This window comes from Cetorhinus maximus, chromosome 5, assembly GCF_964194155.1.
Source record: "Cetorhinus maximus chromosome 5, sCetMax3.hap1.1, whole genome shotgun sequence".
Taxonomy (NCBI): Eukaryota; Metazoa; Chordata; class Chondrichthyes; order Lamniformes; family Cetorhinidae; genus Cetorhinus; species Cetorhinus maximus.
In genome coordinates, this window is record NC_135883.1 from 39,119,583 (window position 1) to 39,140,266 (window position 20,684).

Consider the following 20,684-nt stretch of genomic DNA (forward strand, 5'->3'; position numbering starts at 1 on the left):
TTACTGGCTAGTTTACCCTCATATTTAATCTTCTCCCTCCTTATTTCTTTTTTAATTGTCCTCTGTTGGTCTTTGTAGGCTTCCCAATCCCCTGGCTTCCCACTGCTCTTCGCCGCATTGTATGCTTTCTCTTTAGCTTTTATGCTGGCCCTGACTTCCCTTGTCAGCCATGGTTGCCTCGTCCTCCCTTTAGTATGCTTCTTCTTCCTAGGGATGAATTTTTGCTGTGTCTCCCAAATCACTCCCAGAAACTCCTGCCATTGCTGTTCCACTGTCTTTCCTGCTAGGCTCATCTCCCAGTCAATTCTGGCCAGCTCCTCCCTCATGCCTCTGTAGTTGCCTTTATTAGTTTAAACTTGTGATGGGCTGATTTCCGCTGCCTGGGACCCTCTGCAATGTCTACATGGACCAGATATGGGGGACTTACCTGGATACTTACTTACTTAAATACTTGGAGGAAATATTATGCTGGTCAATACCTGGTCCAGCTCGGGGGAGTGGGGGTGGGGGGGGGGGGGGGGGGGGGGGGGGGCGGGTTGCGGTTGCTTACGCTTAGCTTTGGAGGGAGCTGGTAAGAGGGTGACAATGAGGTATCCAGTAGTAAATGGAGAAACGATGACATCCAATGTGGGTACGAAGCTGTGAGAATAGGAAGAGGATGCTGAGTTGAGGGTGAGATCCTATAATAAAATTCCATCGTGGAAATAGGCTTGGGGACCTTTTACCTTTGGAGTGACATAGATCTGGAGGTATATTGTAGAGGTTTACAGAATAATTAAAGGATGAGATAGCATCCCTATTAATAGATTATTCTAGTTTGACAGTTTGGGAGGACTAGGGGACATGAATTGGAATGAATTGCAATAGGAATGGACTGGATGATATTCAGCTCTTCTGTTCCCAGACAGTAGTCAGCCTCTGGAATGCACTGCCGGTTGCTGCGGTGGGTGCTGACTCACTTTTCACCTTCAACAGGGAGCTGGACTAGTTCCTGGTTGGGACAGAGATCACATCATATAGAAGGTAAGTATCAATGGATAATACTCGGTCCATGTTATCTCCTGGACTGATTTTGATTTCCAGTGTTATCCAGCAATTTCCATTTTCAGGAATGCCTTTAAAGGGTGTGGGCTGATTGTGTCAAAAGCCCATACCTGTGCCACCCAGACTGGCTGGCTCCATTGCAGAGATAGGCATGTCCTACTTCTAGGCAATTTTCATGGGCCAGCATTTTCAGCTCGGTGTGCTGGCATGCGTCTGACACACTTGAGCGTGAAATAACACAAGCATCCCGGCGTCATCGTGCACTCGCGCAATATTTCGGTTGGCAGGTGAGCACGAGAGTCAGCAGCATGCCTGCCGACAATTAAGAGGCCTCTTAAGGCCCTTAAGCAGCTAATTAAGTAGAATATTTTACTGCCTGTCCAACCTTTTTCCCAGCTGGCTTTCATTGTGGTGCCGGGGCAAGGGCTGCAGTGCGGGTCAAGCCAGGTGGGAGGCGGGGTGTGTTAGGGGCAAGGCAGCACAGACTGAAGGAAATACTCAAGCACATGCCGGTGGGGTGTTGGAGGCCAAGATATCACAGACTGAAGGAAATACTCAAGCACATGTCGATGGGGTGTCGGAGGCCAAGGTATCACAGACTGAAGGAAATACTTAAGCACATGTCGGGGACGTGAGGGAAGGAAGCGATGGTGGCGGCGACGAGGGAAGCGGCCATGCACTTGGAAAAGTTTGTCGAAAGTGAGCATTGTTCCACAGCTGAGACCGTTCAGCTGCATCTCCATTGACAATGGTTGAAGTTGGGCCTCAGAACCTTTTCTGCCCACTCAAGCAATGCAAAAGCTTGTAAGCGTCATCAAATGCTCCAGAACTGTTCACCCCTCAGGTGCAGACTGCAAATTAATGTGCATTTTAGGGGGTAGCAGAGCAATTGGCTGACTGGATAAGTTGTACAATCCCCTTGCGAAAGGTGGCCATGGCACAGTCACTGGTGGAGGCGCGCTCAGCCCCTTGCAATGTCTTTATTAAGGTTTGGACCAGTATTCCTCATGGTTCAAGCTAACAGTGCAGCCTTGCAGTGTGGGTCAGGAGAATGCCTGCGCCTGAACTGAGGGCACAGTATGCAGTCCAATGGCCGAAGCTGCTGCCAGTTGGTCAATTGGAGTGGGGTGGAGGTGGGTGGGGTTTTGGACTGCCAATGAGTGTACTACACACTGACCATCCAAATGGTGGCTAGCACTCTCTTGCATGTGTGAAGGGGCCTTCAAACTTAATCACGAGAGGTTCTTAATACACCCATGCTAACCCATTCGTCTCTCTCTTTGATCCAGCAGGAGGAGAACATCAGCATCATGGAGCCTGGTGATTTAGTGGTATGCCTCATGGCTTACAGAGACCAGAAAAGAAGAAGAGAGCAGTGGAGGCACCTGGCTTGGCAAATGGAGGAGTACCTCCCACAAGATGAATGAGCAACAGGGCCTGTTGAGCACTCAGCTGAAGATCCACAGACAGCCGTCACTCGTAGGCACCTTGCTAGACACAGGGTCTATAGACGGCACCTGTCATTCCTGCAGATGACCGAGAACCAGTGTCACTGAAGACTGTGCATGTCTAGGGAACTGGTTGGTCACATGTGCCACCTACTGCAGGATTAGGCGCTATGGGGACACAGAGCATTCACTGCTAGTGGCCGTGAAAGTTACCATGGTGCACAATTTTTACACCAGTAGCTCCTTCCAGGGCTCCACAAGTGACCTATGTGGGATCTTGCAAACCTCCACGCACAAGTGTATCCAAGAGGTCAAGAACGCCATCTTCGCGAAGGCATCGAATTTTGTGCATTTCATCTGGGATCAGGAAAACCAGGAAGCAAGAGCACTGGGATTTGCGCAGATCTCAGGTTTTCCACAGGTGCAGGGTGCCATTGACTGCACTCAAGTGGCACTTAGATCTCTGTGGCAACAAGCAGTCAACAATGTCAAACACAAGGGTTTCTCTTCACTGAAAGTTTGGCTGGTGTGCGGCCACCACAAACACATCCAACAGGTCTGCGCATGATTCCCAAGGAGCGCCCATGACTCCTACACCCTTAGCAGGTCTCAGGTCCCTGACATCTTCCAGGGTCCAGAGAGGCTGCAGGGTTGGCTCCTCAGGGACAAGAGCTATCCACAGAGGACTCCACCAGTCTGCGACCTCTTCCTTTTATTGTGTGCCAGCTTGTCCTGCATGAAGACAGATGGAAAGAGTGTAAACAGGACGCCTGCTAGGTCAGATGAGAAGGATGCCTGACATGTGTGGGTGGTGAGCGGTGCCATGGACAGGATAAGGACATGATCCACAGGACAGATGAAGGTGTGTGTGAGAGAATGAATGGTGATGTACCTTGAACTGACAGTAAGTGAGATCTCTGTGGATATGTGGTGGGTTTTGAGTGTTTGAGTTGAGAGTGATGAGAAGAATGACTTAGCCTGGAGGAACGGAGGAGATCATTCATCCTCTTTCAGCACTAGGTGGCTGACATCTTTAGAAGGGCGTTGATGCTGACCACCACTGCCACTGCCTCCCATGCTGGATTTGTCACCGTGCTTCCTCGTCTTCGCCTAGAAAAGGTAAAGGACTTCATGGCGGGCCTCCATTATGTCCAGTAGGCGCCCGAAGGAGGTGTCACTAAATTTGGGGCTGGCATGTTTCCTCCCTTTGGCAGCCATGACTTTGCAGCAGCTTCTGATCACCTTAGGGAGTGCTAGCTCTGTGCAGGGGCACCCTTTAAATATGGCGCCCGGATTACTGAAGGCCTGAGGTGATGGTGGAGCAGGCGAATCAGTGACCACCCCGCCAGCGATCTGGTGTGTTTCCAGGAATGCATTATTAATACGGTGAGATGCACTGGGAATGGGACAATACGGCGCGAAAACCCACCATTGCGGCCGGTAGGTAAAACATCCTTTTTCCCGTCAGCAAATCTGGGACGATTCTGCCTTATAAAGCAATAAAAATGTCAATCCTCCAGACCCTTTTTCATATCAATAATAGAAACCACAAGCCCTTTAAACCACTTAACCTTGTATAAATAAACATTGTGAAATTGACCACTGGGATCAGAAGACCAGAACTGTCAACCAAGCGATGTTTTCCTTGGGGCAGAGCAGTTTCAACAAGAGTTATGGATATCTGGGCTCTCAGCCAAGCCTCATGAGGGGTCATCAGGGGTGGGGGAATGAGGGAGCTTTGGGAGTGTGTGAGGGTGTGGGAGTGTGAGGGGTGAAGGCCGGAAGGCCTTTCTGTTTTTATTTTAACTGGGATGAAGTCCCATAGCACTGAGCTGAGCTTTTTAAACAGCCCACCTTGACACCTGGCAGCCCCTGTGATTGTCTACAACCTCTTTCCTGGATCGGCTGGTCCGACTTCAGCCTGAACACATCCCTGGCAATGAAAATCCCACTTTTGCAGGCACTTTTCCCAAGGCGGGCAGGTCGATTCAGGAGTTTTACCGATTCCCACTACCCACCTTGTTGATGAAAATCCAGGCTTTAGTCACTGTCATCACTGAGCTGATTTAAAATTCAAGAGCCACTCTTTCCTTTCATTCAACAAAGAGAAATATCTATTTTCATTATAGTTTATGAAGGAGCAATAAAATAGTAGGAGCACATGGTTTTGAAACACATAATTCCAGAGATTAGGATTTGATAGCAAAAAGCTACCCCGTTGTTTCATCTGCAATAACGATTGCTTAAGCTTCTCAAGTAACATGAGTCACTTACCATTACAAATATCCCTAGGTGTTGATCAGCTTTGGATGTACTAGTTTAGGGTCAAATATTCAATTGAAAATAAGAAAACTCAGATTTCCCCACAAGGACTTTCATCTGCTCTGCTGCATTGGACTGAATTTTAACTTGTAGGAACGTATGGGTTTGGCAGTATGTCAAGGGATGAAAATTGGGGAAATTGATAATATGTTGGGAAGCCTGTTTCAACTCCCACTAACTGCATGCAGGCAATGCCCTCGAGAGAGGCAGGTTATCAATTTCAGTATGTTAATCAATCAATTACAGCAAATTTTACCCTGGGTCTATGGTTTTGCAGGGTCTTGAAACTTGTCAATGAAAACAGGTGAGAACACAGCAGCAACTGAGGGACTTGAAGACCTGACAGCAAAATATGGCAATAAGAACTCATGCCTCACAGCTGCTTTCTTGCTTGCTTGTTTGAAAGGCTTTGTTCACAGTACTTGTTCTGAGAAGTTACTTGAACAACTTTCGTGGTTACTTTGACAACTTTGGAGGTTACTTTGTAAGCTTTGGAGTTTGTACATTGGTATTGCCTATGTTGCTTTACTTTGGACTTCAGATGAGAAACAAGTTGACCAGTGGCATCAACAGCACCATGAGAGTAGTACCAGCAGGAGCAGCAACCCGCTCCTCACACATCAGCAGCCCCACAGGAAAAGGAGGATGAACAGCCGGTGCAGCTCGAAGGAGGTCATACACACAACACAGGATCTAACAGCCAGAGAACAAGCTTCCTCTGGACAGAGTCATTGGAGATGCAGGATCCCATGTCAGGTGATGGCAGACATTTGCAGCCTGCTGGAACAAGATTTGCTGCCAATTGGACCTGGTGGTCACTCTTTGTCAAAATCACCACTGCCGTCAACCTATTTCCCTCTAGATATCTCCGGTGGTCTGCAGGAGAGATTTGGAAAATCTTGTAGTCAGTTGCCCACAAATACATAAAACAGGTGGCTGATGGCTTGTTTTTTAGGGCAGGCAATTATTAAACAGACTGAAAACTTCACCATCAATGATACCAGTCAGAATGAGTTGGTGTTAGGGTTTATGACTCTAGCTGGCTTCTCAAACGTGGCAATTAAGGCACTTCCAGATCACCCAGGAGTACTCATCAACCACAATGGCTTCTACTCTATCGATGTGCAGCTGGTGTGCAACCACAAAAAGATGTTTAATGTAAGTGTGCATAAGAATCCCAGGTAGCTACCATGATGCTTTTGTCCTCTCTGATTGCACCTCAAACCAGACTTACCAACTGACTGATCAAAAACAAGGGATACCCGCTTCAAACATGGCTAATAACACTGTGAGGAACCCAACCAACGAGGGTCAGGAGAGATAAAATGAAAGCCATATGATAACCAGATGTGTCATTGACCAAGTCATCAATATGCATTTCTGTTGTCTGGACAGATCTGAAGGTATTCTTCAATACACACTAGCCAGGGTATCCAGAATGGTTGTGGTGTGCTGTGTTCTGCATAACATTGCACAGCAGCGAGATTTGGGTCTGTAGGAGAAGTGAGCCTCAGAGCATGGAGTCTCTTCAGGCAATTGAGAGATAATTGGCTTTAGTGGAATCTTGCCCCACCTGGATCCCAGCCACATTTTGGTGTCAAGGTCATTTAAATATTGTCGGTAGGATTTCTACCACAGAACAGCCATTCAACAGTGGGCAGGGAAGATGGTTGGTATGAATGGCAGGCTCTAGGGCTGGCCCAAATATCTTTTTTTGTAAAAGAAACAGCAACAACCTCTGCAATGATGAGCCTTGAGATCGGTCACATGTGGGGGTGGGGGTGGTCCTTTAAAATATCTTGCCACCAGCCATCTTGGCTCCTACTGTTCACCTTTTTCAGTCTGTTATGTGATCAGTGTGTTTAAAATGTTAAAATGATACGAAAGGGTAGATATAGAAAAAAACATTTCCTCTGGTGGATAAAAACTTACAATTAGAGCAAGGCTTGAAAGAAAGGGAATCAGGAATTGTCTGGAATTGTCTCTCCCAAAATGCTAAGGATGTTGGAGTTTTGAAGTTTTCAAGACTGAGAGAGATAGATTTTTGCCAGGTAAGGGTTTGAAGGAATATGGAACAAAGGTGTGTAAATGGAGTTAAGGCATTGACCAACCATGATCTAATTGAATGATGGAGCAGGCTCAAGGGGCTGAATGGCCTACTGCTGTCACTATCTGAATTCATGATTGCTGTTGATTTTAATGGGGTTAATGATTTTAATTTGCATTTGAAATAATGATATGGTTAAGTGCCCTCACCATGACTATGCAGTAAAATCCATGGTGGGGGTTAGTGGCATGGGGGGAAAGCAGCTTTTGAAGAATGCAAACTGCAGTTAAATGTGGAAATCCAGAAGTTTCCATCCAAGTTTCCCTACTCATCCAGAAGCTGCGTTATAACTGTACCTTGCGAATAGACTCAGCATTGAGATCAATGTAAGGATGTGAAGTTGCTGTGCTTATCAAATAGTTACCTATTAAACAAGGCAGAAAAAGTTAGCGCTGGTATATTTGGGTGTAAGTGAATTTTTAGGAGTGTGATAAGACATAATTATTGCTAAACAACTATTTTGGCCCTTAAAATTTAATTTTCCAAGTTTGGAGTCTCTTTCAGAATGTAATTAATGCTGGGGAATTTTAAAGAAGCATTTCTCTCAATCCCATCTTTGTTCCCCTAACTTTATTTTTCATTCGGTTTATGATTTTACAATGAATCAAAGATTTTAAATTATATTTCCCAGTTTAAACTCTGTGGATGGAATTTTATTGCAACAGACCCATTCACAGTGTGGTGGGGGTGGCAGCAGTTGTGGAACCCATTTGATCCAGCAGCAGGATATGTTGCGGCTGTTTAATACAGCCACAGCGAGGGCATCCTGCTTTTGCCAGTGACAGAGTGCAGGCATCATGATGATTAGCACCTGTCAATGAAAGGCTTTGTATTTAAAGGGACCTTAGCAGGTACAAAGGCTGCAGGAAGAAGAATGATGGAAGGAAGACATGGAAAGGGTGCCTTCTGATTCTCTAAATCTTCCCTGGAGGCAATGTTGGAGACAGTAAGGACAAGGAGAGAAGTCCTGTTTTCTGCGGATGGGCTGATGAGGTCAATCACCCAAACTAAAGTGTGGCTAGAGGTATCAGAAGTAGTGAGCAGCAGGAATGTAGTCCCTCAAAGCTAGATGGAGTCTTGGAAGCTTCAAGAGGTTTAGTGACCTAATAAATTGGGGAAAGTGGTGGCGTAATGGTAATGTCACTGAACTAGCACTCCAGAAACCCAGTCTAATACTCTAGGGATATGGGTTCAAGTACCACCATAGCAGCTGGTGGAATTTAAATTCAAATAGTAAATCTGGAATTAAAATCTGATCTCAGTAATATTGACAATGAAAATATTGTTGATTGCCATAAAAACCCGTCTGGTTCACTAATGCCCTTTAGGGAAGGAAATCTGCCATCTTCACCTAGTCTGGCTGTGGGGACGGAATCCCCTCCTACTGGGCCTTATGAAATATGAGAAACCTCAAAACCCATGGGCACAAGTACTCTAAATAAAAGCCAAACTTCAACACAAAACACACAGAGGCAGGCTATACTGTAAGGGGTTAATTTCAAACATTCCAACATTGCAACCGAACCGTCATTATTAAAGGACTAGAAATGGGGACATTATCGCAACAGTGGCACAAGGTAACTGCATCATGTAACCCAGTTAAGAAATTGAAGAGGCCATTGTTACAACCAAATGGCCACCACACAACAGCATTCACTGCATTCAGAGCTCTGAAGAAGGGACTTGAAACGTTAACTCTCTTTCTCTCTCCACAGATGCTGCCAGACCTGTTGAGTTTTTCCAGCATTTTCTGTTTTTGTTTCAAAAACCTACTTGACCTTGTCCTCACCAATCTACCTGTGGCAGGTGCTACTGTCCATGACAGTATTGGTAGGAGTGACCACTGCACTGTCCTTGTGGAGATGAAGTCCCATTACATATTGAGGAAACCCTCCATTGTGTTGTGTGGTACTATCAACGTGCTAAATGGGACAGATTACGAACAGATATAGCAACTCAAAACTGGGCATCCATGAGGCGCTGTGGGCCATCAGTAGCAGCAGAATTGTCTTCCACTGCAATTTGTAACCTCATGGCCTGGCGTATTCCCCGCTCTATCATTACCATCAAGCTGGGGGATCACCCCTGGTTCTATGAGGAGTGCAGGAGGACATGCTAGGAGCAGCACTGGGCATACCTAAAAATGAAGTGTCAAACTAGTGAAGCTACAGCACAGAGCTACCTGAATGCTAAACAGCGTAAACAGCATGAGATAAACAGAGCTAAGTGGTCCAATAACCAATGGATCAGATCTAAGCTTTGCAGTTCTGTCACATCCACTCGTGAATGGTGGTGGAAAATTAAACAACTAATTAGAGGAGGAGGCTCCACAAATATCCCCATTTTTAATGATGGAGCAGCCCAGCAAATGGCAAGGCTGAAGCATTTGCAATTATTCCTCAGCCAGAATTGCTGAGTGGATGATCCATCTTGCCCTCCTCCTGAGGTCCCCAGCATCACTGATGCCAGTCTTCAGCCAATTCGATTTTCTCCACATGATATCAAGAAACGGCTGAAGGCACTGCAAAGCTATTGGGCCTGACAACATTCCGGCAATAATACTGAAGACTTGTGCTCCCGAACTAGCTGTGCCCTTAACCAAGCTTTTCCAGCACAGCTACAACACTGGCATCTACCTGGCAGTGTGGAAAATTGCCCAGGTATGTCCTGTCCACAAAATGCAGGAGAAATCCATCCTGGCCAATCACCGCATAATCAGTCTAATTTCAATAATCAGCAAAGTGATAGAAGGGGTCGTTGACATTGTTATTAAGTGGCACCTACTCAGCAACAGCCTGCTCACTGACGCTCAGTTTGGGTTCCGCCAGGGCCACTCAGCTCCTGACCTCGGTACAGCTTTCGTCCAAACATAGACAAAACAGCGGAACACAAGAGGTGAGGTGAGAGTGACGGCCCTTGACATTAAGGCAGCATTTGACTGAGTATAGCATCAAGGATTCTTAGCAAAACTGGAGTCAATGGGAATCAAGGGGAAAACTCTCCACTGGCTAGAGTCATACCTAGCACAAAGGAACATGGTTGTGGTTGTTGGAGGTCAATCTCAGTCTCAGGACACTGCTGCAGGAGTTCCTCAGCGTAATGTCCTAGGCCCAACCATCTTCAGCTGCTTCATCAATGGCCTTCCCTCCATCATAAGGCCATAAGTGGGGATATTCGCTGATGATTGCACAATGTTCAGCACCATTTGCGACTCCTCAGATACTGAAGCTGTCCATGTCCAAATGCAACAAGACCTTCAGGCTTGGGCTGTTAAGAGGCATGTAAATTCATGCCACACAAGTGCCAGGCAATTAACTTCTTCAACAAGGGAGAATCCAAACATCTCCCCATTGACATTCAATGGTATTACCATCGCTGAATGCCCCACTATCAACACCCTGGAAGTCACCATTGACCAGAAACTGAACTGGAACAGCCACATAAACACTGTGGCTACAAGGGCAGGCTACAAGAGGCTGGGAATTATGCGGCGAGTAACTCACCTCCTGACTCCCCAAAGCCTGTCCATCATCTACAAGGCACAAGATAGGAGTGTGATGGAATATGTTCCACTTGCTTGGATGAGTGCAGCTCCAACAACACTCAAGAAGCTTGACACCTTCGAGCACAAAGCAGCTTGCTTGATTGACACCGCATCCAGAACCTTCAACATTCACGCTCTCCACCACCGATGCACAATAGCAGCAGTGTATACCATTGACAAAGTGCAATGCAGCAACTCACCAAGGCTCCTTCAGCAGCACCCTCCAAACCCATGATCTCTATCTGCGTGAAGGACAAGGGCAGCAGATGCATGGGAACACCACCACCTGCAAGTTTCCCTCCAACACACATACCATCTTGCCATTCCATCACTGGGTTGAAATCCTGGAACTCCCTCCTTGACAGCACTGTGGGTGGACCTACACCATTTGGACTACAGCATTTCAAGAAGGTGGCTCAATACCTCTTTCTCAAGAGCAATTAGGGATGGATAGAGATGCCCAGATCCCATGAACGAATAAAAAATAAAACACAGGAAAGGGAAACGGCATTACATTTTCAGGTGCCTCCCTGACCCTCTGGCTTGCCCAGCATTTTCTCGCACAGCACTCCTCACAACAACCAAACCTTTCATCTCCACTCATTTACCTCTCTGCAGGCATTTCCTCATATGCCCATCTAAAGTCAAAACTTACACACACCTTATTGACACCTTGCATTTATCTCTCAGTCATTCTCCACAAAAGTTGTCATCCCATCCTCTCCACACATTCCACTTCTCACACTTATAACTCTGCTTTCGCTCATTGCAGAAGACAGTGCACAACATGGGGAGAGGCAGAGAACCGGGGGTGGACCTGCACTGTAGCCACACTGGCCACTCCAGATGAACATAATTTAGAGATTGTCAGGGTGACACAGGGTGTAGGCAATAGAGAAAAAGACAGTCTCCAAAATACATAGATATACATATACATTAGATATCTCACTGCCACGTGGCACATAACAGTTGCTCATGCTGAAGTGATGTCACCAGTAACTGAAATGTACAACATAGCATTTGAATTCTTTCCCCATGTCAGCAATAATTCATGTCTTTCATCTTCCTCAGGTCCTTCAAGGCTGTTGGAGCAGCAGCAGCAGGAGGAGGCTGAAGACTTCTCAGAGGAAGACGAGCACTCTGATGATACAATGTCATTTGATTCATGTGTACCCTGCACCAACGCAGATGCACATACCTCAGTGGATACAGCAGTACAGATAGCTAGGTTGTGACATGGGGAGTCACACATCATATGAAGAGGCACACATCACACATGAGCAGGATCAAATGTTAGAGACAGGGACAGCGTGGGAGAATCCTTGTCAGAGGGCACAGGATACTCCAAGCTCTGCTTAGCTGGCTGTAGATGCTGAGCCTTGGGGATCATCTGCAAAATGGCATTCTGGAACAGCAATGGAAAATGTATGTGGTTCTGTAACCATTTCCAAAGGCAAAGCGCACACTTGGAGAGGGATTGGAGAAGTCGATCTCCAGTATGAGTGCTACGATGTCCTAGGCATTTGTGCTATTGTTCACCTCCATGGTAAAATGGTCACCTGCATGAAGAATCAGACACGGTAGGCCTGATTAATGATCTGCACACTCAGTCTGCCCTTTACAATGGGTGGAGGAAAGTGTCACCATGGTGGCTCAATGCCTCAGAAATGCAGCAAAGTTCTAAGTTTGGTGGGCTATGAGAAGGAAGATGGAGAAAGGACATATGCAAGTGGTGACTCTTTTCAAGGTAGTCTCACTTCTCATCCCTTACCAGCATCCCCTCACAGACAAAGCCCCACATGTCTTTCCTGATAACTGAGTCTGCATCTGCAAAGATGCAAGTGAGGCAGTATTTTCTAGGGCCTTCAGGGGCTACAAAACCCAGAGGACATCCGCCATGGGTACCTCAAGTGCCGGAGCAGGGAATAGGAATAATAAGAAACAGATGAGAAATTCTTAATAGTTGAACAAGAGGGTTCACTTGGGTGTGTATAACAATGTTCATGGTGTTATGTATATGCTTATTTAAATAAATCAAACTTTATTTGAACACTTCATTCTCCAGCCATCCACTTCACAGCATTCTGAATTCCAAACAGGTATTAGCCTTAAAGCAAATGGTACGATCAGGTTGGAAGATGAGGAAAGGGTGTGAATATATTGGTTGGAATTTTGATTGTGGGAATGATTTGCGCTAGGTATGAGGATAGTACAGGACTTATGATTACAGTGTCTTATGGTTTCATGCACTCGTTAGCTGAAGTGTGCCTGCTTGAGGCTGTCTTCACTGATAGCAAGGTGAGTGGCTGAAGGCACCCTGACAACATCTGGTTCCTCCTCCGTCTTTTCTTCATCCTTCTCCTCCTCTGCCTCAAAGAATGGTGAGCTGCCTGCGCTTTCCTCCTCCCGTAATTCTGTTCCTCTCTGCCGCATGATGTGTGCAAGGTGCAGCAGGTCATTACCATTCTGGCTTACACCAATACTAAAGGGTGCCAGCAGATCTGTCCAGGAACATGAATCACGTTTTCAGCAACTCAATGACTTCCTTAACGACCGCCTTTGTAGTCATGTGGTTCTTGTACTCCCCTCTGCATCAGTGATAGAGTTTCTAAAAAGTGTCATCAGCTGGGTCTCCAGAGGGTAGCCCTTGTCTCCAAGCAGCCATTCACTCATGCTGTGTGGAGGTATAAAAATCTGTGGAACATGTGACTGTTGCAGAATGAAGGAATCATGGCAGCTTCCAGGATATATTGTATGGATATGTATGATAACCTTCTGGTGATCACATACAAGCTGAACCTCAAGGGAGTGAAAGCCCTTCTGATTGATAAATACTCCAGACTGATCTGAGGATGCCTTGATTGCCACATATGTGCAATCAATGTGCCTGTAGGAATCCAACCACTGCAGCAAATCTTATAGCCCTCTGTGTCTGACTTGTCTCATCAGTATCAAAGTTGTCATAAGTGGCAGTTTTGGCAAGCATGGTATTGGTCACCTGAGAAATACACTTGTGGGCAGCAGATTGTCAAATCCTGCAGATGTCACCAGCAGATCCCTGGAAGGAGGCAAAGGTAAAGAATTCAGGCTGTGGTGTCCTTGGTAGCCACTGGCAATGTGTGGGCTCTTAGAAGGAAGTCTTGTTTCTGGAGGATGCAGATATCATCAATGACCTTCCGTGAAGGCCTGAGCCTTCTTGAAGCATTGTTGCTTCATCACGTTGAGGAAGTTGATCCTGTGCTTGTCATACTCTGTGCTGGGGTATTGCCTCCTTCAAGTTAGAGCCCTGTGTTCATTCCTTCTGATCTGTGGAGCAGAATGTAGCTATGGGGAAGGCAGCTGCTCTTGGCGTTTGCTGCTGCTATTGTTACTGGTGTGACTGCTGATACTGCTCGTGTTTGTGTGGCTGCTCCTCTTGTTTCTTATCAGAGGTACTTCCAATCGTTGCATTGACTTTTATGTTGCAGTGATGACCAGGGTGAGTAAGTCCAAGGTATTTGAAATGACTTACAAAAAATTGGAAGTCATGTGTGAAGCAGTAAAATCACACTCCCAGAACAAGTGCTCTGAGCACAAACCTTTCACATGGGCAGGCAAGTAGCTATAGAGATGAACTGTTTAAAGGCTTTCCAGCCTATCAGTTTCATTGATCAATTACTCATTGCTGTGCTCTTGCTTTGATGGTCCTAGCAATTTTCACACAAATCGGAAACCTGTGGAAGCCAGAATCCTGCATTAAAGCTACAATTAATTGCTAATTTAAATCACTGACTCAACAGTTCCATTGGGTTTCCCGCTCCCGAGGAATATGCTCTGGTAAAACCAGTAAACGGGTGGGATTTTGTCAGATTTCTGAAAAGTTGGCATTTTTCAGCCATTTAACCCCCATCCTGCACCCAACCATCCAACCCCCACCCTACCCCACCCCTTTGGCAGTTAAAAATCTGCACTGTGTGTCTCAGTAAGGATTCTTCAATCTGCTTGGTTAAAGATCCTCGTTGTTGCTTGCCTTGCTCAACACATCACAGATTCCCTGCAGATGTTGCTGTGCTACATCAGACACCCAAAGGCCACAATGCTCTTCCATAAAGCCCACAAAAAGTCTGAGGGCAGCTGCCAGCTTAGTGAACGGCAATCACCATTCCTTCACCACTGACTGCAAAATCCAGGCCAAAATAATTATCTTCTAATTGTTTTTGTTGAAGGGTAATGGTGAAATGGTGCAAAAGTTCCAGATAGATATGCTGTGCTGTGGTGATTCCTGAACAGAGGAAATAGGTTCTCTGTAAGTCAAGCACACCATAATTTGCTGCAATGTCTGCACTGGAATATTGGTGAGTGTTGCAGATTGCCATTACTATGGCACAAGTTTCTAGCAAATTTTGGGGCCATTCTGTTTTGCAGATGCTCCATCCTTATTTATTTTCAAAGATGATCAGGCCAAGACAAAGATGACTTCTTAAAATCTAGATAAAACACATCTTTATGAGCACCAACTATACTCCCCTATATTTATTTTTAAAAGGATGTGAGGTGCATCTTTTTTAGTGATTTTTTAAAAATTAAAATGCAAATATTCTCAATCTTTTTATTGTACAGTGAATGTTAACCTTTTTAAGTTATCACTTTACTGAGAGAATGGAAGCTCTTAATTAAAGTCTAATAATTCTTTTGGCAGCTCAAAAGCCCTGAATGAGAATGATCAGGCAAGTGCTTAATTATTTGGCTCCACACTCCTGCTGCCTCCGCTGTGATGATACCATAAAAGCTTTTGTGCCAGATTTGCTCTGGAGTAAAATACTGTTTTTTTTTAATTGATTCTGAAGCTTAGGAAAGCTGTACAAACTCATATAAACTAAATAAAATTGTAACAAGCAAAAATCTGTTATTTTGGTACATTATGTCAATGTTCATTTAATCTATTTTTAGCATTGCAGGAATTTTGAGATCAGTACTATTACACCAGTTTCATTGATGTACTGTTCAATAAAATGACCAAGGAATGAGAAATTTTCCCCTCTATGATGCATTACTTTATATGCAGGAGTATTATAAAGCAACATTAGACATCATGTCACAGAAAGAGTTATTAGGGCAAAAACTCGGTTAAAGAGATAGGTTTTAAGGAGGAAAGAAAGGTGGAGAGATTTAGGGAGGGAATTCAGAAATTAGGGCCTAGGTAGCTGAAGGCATGGCTACCAGTTGTGGAGCAATTAAAATCAGGGATGCTCAAGAGTCCAGAATTAGAGGAATGCAGATACCTTAGATGGTTATGGGGCTGGAGGAGATTACAGAAGTAGGAATGGGTGAGGCCATGGAGGGATTTGAAATCAAGGATGAGAATTTAAAAATCTTAAAATTTTATAAGTTTTGCTTAACTTGGAGCCAATGCAGGTCAGCGAATATGGGCTGATGGGTGACCAGGACTTGGCGCAATAAGGACACAAGCAGCAGAGTTTTGGATGACCTCAAGTTTACAGAGGGTAAAATTTGGAAGGCCAGCAAGCAGTGCATTGGAATTGTCAAGTTTTGAAGTAACAAAGGCATAGATTAGTGTTTCAACAGCACATGACCTGAGGCAGGGGAAGTTGAGTGGCGTTATGGAAGTGGAAATATGCAGTCTTTTATTGGCACAGATATATGGTTGGAAGCTCATCTCCAGGTCAAATATGACACCAAGGTTGTGAATAGTCTAGTTTAGTCTCAGGCAGTTGTCAGGAGAGGAATGGATTTAGTGGCCAGGAAATAGAGTTTGTAGCGGTGACAAAGACAATGGCTTAGGTCTTCCCAATATTTAACTGGAAGAAGTTTATGCTTACCCAATACTGGGTGTTGAACAAGAAGTCTGATCATTTAGAGACAGTGGAGGGGATGAGAGAGGTGATGGTGAGGCAGAGCTGGGTGTCATCAGTGTTAATGATGCTAGTTTTCAGATGAAGTCATTGAGGGATATGTAGATGAGAAATGGGGATGCGGTGGGAAAAGATAGATCCTTGGGGGAGCTAGGATAGAATGGTGTGAGAGTGGGCAGAGCAGCCATTGCAGGTGATACTCTGGTTATTATTAGATAGTTAAGAATGGAACTAAGCGAGTAGAGTCCCACCCAGCTGAAGGCTATATTCAGCATCTTCCTTTATCTTGACATCACTCTCCTAACAAGTACCTGTTATCTCAGGTCCTTCAGCCAACTTCTTATTCTGTCCCAAATTTTTACTCGAATCACCATCATTTCAAGCATAATTATCAGCCTTTAATAATTTAGATTTGTTGTAGGGCTTTTGCAATTAACTTGGGAACTATTTTATTCTTTCATGGGATGCGAGCATCACTGGCAAGGCCAGCATTTGTTGCCCATTCCTAATTTCCCTCAAGAAGGTGGTGAGTCACCTTCTTGAACCACTGCAGTCTATCTAGTGTAGGTACATCCACAGTGCTGTTAGGAAGGGTGATACAGGTTTTTGAAACAGCAACAGTGAAGGAACTGTGTAGTTCCAAGTTAGGATGGTGCGTGACTTGGAGGGGAACAGGTGGTGGTGTTCCCATGCATCTGCTTTCCTTGGCCTTCTAGGTGGTAGAAACCACAGGTATGGAAGGTGTGGCTGAAGGAAGCTTGGTGAGTTGCTGCAGTATATCTTGTATATAATACCCACTGTTGCCACTGTGAGTTGGTGGTGGAGGGGGTGAATGCTTGAGGTGATGGATGGGATGCCGATCAAGAGGGCTGATTTGTCTTGGGTAGTGTTGAGTTTCTTGAGTGCTGTGGAGCTGTGCTTAACCAGGCCAGTGAAAAGTATTCCATTACACTTGTACCATGTAGATGGTGGACAGGCTTTGGGGAATTGGGAAGACAGTTACTGGCCACAGAATTCCCAGGCTCTGACCTGCTCTTCTAGCCACAGTATTGTTTCAGTATATGCTGACATTCAATTGTTCTTGTTAACAACAGAACAATGCAAAATAAAAATGTTACTATTTTATAGTACAATTATGCAATATAGTTCCATGGTAATGATCACCAAGCAGTAATCTCATCCGAATAACAATTATAAATTGCTTTAAGATTTAACCGAACTTCTCAATCTGATACTACTATATCAATTCTGAGAATCTCCTTTCTGTGAACTTTTAAATAGTAATGAAAATGCATAAATAATCTACACAATGAATGATTTCCCCAGATAGCCTGTAGAGTAAACATACTGCCTGTGGGGTACTGATATGGTAATCAGGAAGATTCCAAGTTTAGTTGCCAGCATGTTCCTAAGTTAATTAAGTGAGGGAAGCAGCAGACATCTAAAATTTGATTCAAGTAAAGGATTTCCACTCTTGATCACTATTGAGTGATCCCTTACTGGAAATTTCATGTATTTGTTGTCAATGTGGACAATCAAGCTTTGCTGTGATGCTCAATAGTCTGGATGATAGTCTGTTGACACTCAACACCTCAATTGACAGTTGGAAAATAGCTAGCACTTGTGAAAAGTGAGTCAGCATGAGTCAGTGCCCATGGGAGAGGAATGGAGAAAATAAATTCAAAAAGTACTGTTCTTTGGATCTTTGATGAATTCTGTAATTTAATGAAAAATAAAATATCATATAGCAGATCAAATTTCTTGGAAAATTTTTTGTTCCGTTCCAATTTCTTCCGTTCTCTGCTCCTGAAGGTGTGACTTATTACTGGGGTATGAATCCATTAGAAACCTTGTTCAAACAGTCATTAATTGGTGTGTGTGCCCCAGCAGTGGGTGTTGGGGAGCTATTCATGCAGGACAAGCACTGTAGACAAATTCAAGCTAGTCTACACATGAAGACTTCTAACAGTGATTAGTGGATAGTGACAGCAAGATTCCTGATTGATTTAGCTACAGTCCAGGGAAGCTGACCACTGCTTTGAGGTGTGGCACAAACCAGAATGGTTCCTAGCCTGAATAGCTCAACTCACTGGACAAATTTGTTGAGCCAGGGAGCTTCTTGTGAAGATTATGACAGGGCCACAAAGCGAGAATAGAAACACTATACCTTTATTCCTTTCATTCCTGGCATTCCAGAGTGTCCTGGCTGACCTTGTAAACCCGGTTCTCCTTTCTGCCCCTATTTAATATAAAACAAAAGCCATCATTGCTCTTCTTAAGGAACTGCCATGACCAAACCCAACTCTATATTTTTTCTTGTCCTTTTGAAATTATTCTGGTACATGCTTACCAAAGTAAAAACCGTAAAAGCATTCGATGATATCCAGCAAAATTAGTGTTGAATGAGAGAAATTTTCAATGAGTGAGCTAATCTCGTGCTTTACAAACTATGGGTCATGATTAATTTCAGTAAAGTACTGGTCAAACCTTCCATTGCATTGCATGGATGACCAATGTAGTCTTCAGGAGAAGCAGGAATAGAAGTTTGGGTATAATTTGAATTGGGTACACAGGCATAATTCAATCTCCGTTTAAAGTCATATTGCCCTCATTTTCAGGTATTACTGATTTTATATTTTTATTGATAGTCAAATGGTAGAATTTAAGGGAATTTGGAAATATGAGGAGTTGTTTGGACACGGGCGTTACATACATACATACGAAATACAAATTAGGAGCAGGAGTAGGCCACTCGGCCTCTCGGGCCTGCTCCGCCATTAAATAAGATTATGACTGATCTCATTGTAACCCCAACCCCACATTCCTGCCTACCCCCGATAACCTTTCACCCCCCTTGTTAATCAAGAATCTATCTAGCTCTGCCTTAAAAATATTCAAAGACTCTGCTTCCATTGCCTTTTGAGGAAGAGTTCCAAAGACTCACTACCCTCTGAGAGAAAAGATTTCTCCCCATCTTTGTCTTAAATGAGCGACCCCTTGTTTTTAAATAGTGACCCCTAGTTCTAGATTCTCCCACAAGAGCAAACATCCTCTCCACATCCAACCTGTCAAGACCCTCAGGATCTTAAAGGTTTTAATCAAGTTGCCTCTTAATCTTCTAAATTCCAGTGGATACAAGCCTAACCTGTCCAACCTTTCCTCATAAGACAACCTGCCTATTCCTGGTATTAGTTTAGTAAACCTTCTCTGAACTGCTTCTCTTGCATTTACATTAAGGAGACCAGTACTGTACACAGTACTCCAGATGTGGTCTTACCAGTGCCCTGTACAACTGAAGCATAACCTTCCTACTTGTGTATTCAATTCCCCTCACAATAAATGATAACATTCTATCAGCTTTCCTAATTACTTGCTGTACCTGCATACTAGCCTTTTGAGATGCATGCACTAGGACACCCAGATCCCTCTGAATCTGAGCTCTGCAATCTGTCACCATTTAGATAATAAACTTATTAAATGAACAATTTCACATTGCCCATATTATACTCCATTTGCAATATCTTTGCCCACTCACTTAAACTATCGATGTCACTTTGTAGCCTCCTTATGTCCTCTTCACAATTTACTTTCCTACCTATCTTTGTGTCAGCAAATCTAGCAACCATTTCTTCAGTCCCTTTATCCTATTCATTTATGTAAATTGTAAAAAGTTGAGGCCCCAGCATTGATTCCTGTGGCACATCACTCGTCACTTCCTGCCAACCAGAAAACAACCCATATATGCCTTCTCTCTGTTTCCTGTTAGCTAGCCAATCTTTTACCCATGCCAATTTGTTACCCCCTACACCATGAGCTCTTATTTTCCACAATAACCTTTGATGTGGCACTTTATCATTGCCTTCTGGAAACCTAAGTACAGTATATCCACCGGTTCCCCTTTATCCACAGCACGTGGAACTCCAATAAATTGGTTAAACATGATTTCCTTTTCACAAAACCATGTTGACTCTGCCTGGTTGCCTTGAATTTTTCTAAGTGCCATGCTATAACATCTTTAATAATAGCTTCTAACATTTTCCCTATGACAGGTGTTAGGCTAACTGGCCTGTAGCTTCCAGCTTTCTGTCTCCTTCCCTATATGAATAAAGGAGTTACAATTGCTATTTTCCAATCTAATGGAATCTTCCCCAAATCTAGGGAATTGTGGAAAATTAAAACCAATGGATCAACTATTTCAGTAGCCACTTCTTTCAAGACCTTAGGGCGAAGTCTATCCAGACCTGGAGATGTGTCAGCTTGCAGCCCCAACAATTTGCTCAATACCACTTCCCTGGTGATTGTAACTTTCCCCGAGTTCCTCCCTCCCTTCCATTTCCTGATTTACAGCTATTTGCAGGATATTACTT

At 44.3% G+C, this 20,684-nt stretch overlaps 1 protein-coding gene across 1 annotated transcript in view; it reads right to left on the reverse strand.

Annotated features, from left to right (window-relative positions):
- LOC144680613 (uncharacterized) overlaps positions 1-20,684 on the reverse strand; it is a 447,610-nt gene that overhangs the window by 115,663 nt on the left and 311,263 nt on the right. Inside the window, exon 23 of the mRNA XM_078541787.1 lies at positions 18,485-18,556. Within this exon, the coding sequence (XP_078397913.1) occupies positions 18,485-18,556 (72 nt within the window). The remainder of the gene's footprint in view (positions 1-18,484; positions 18,557-20,684) is intronic.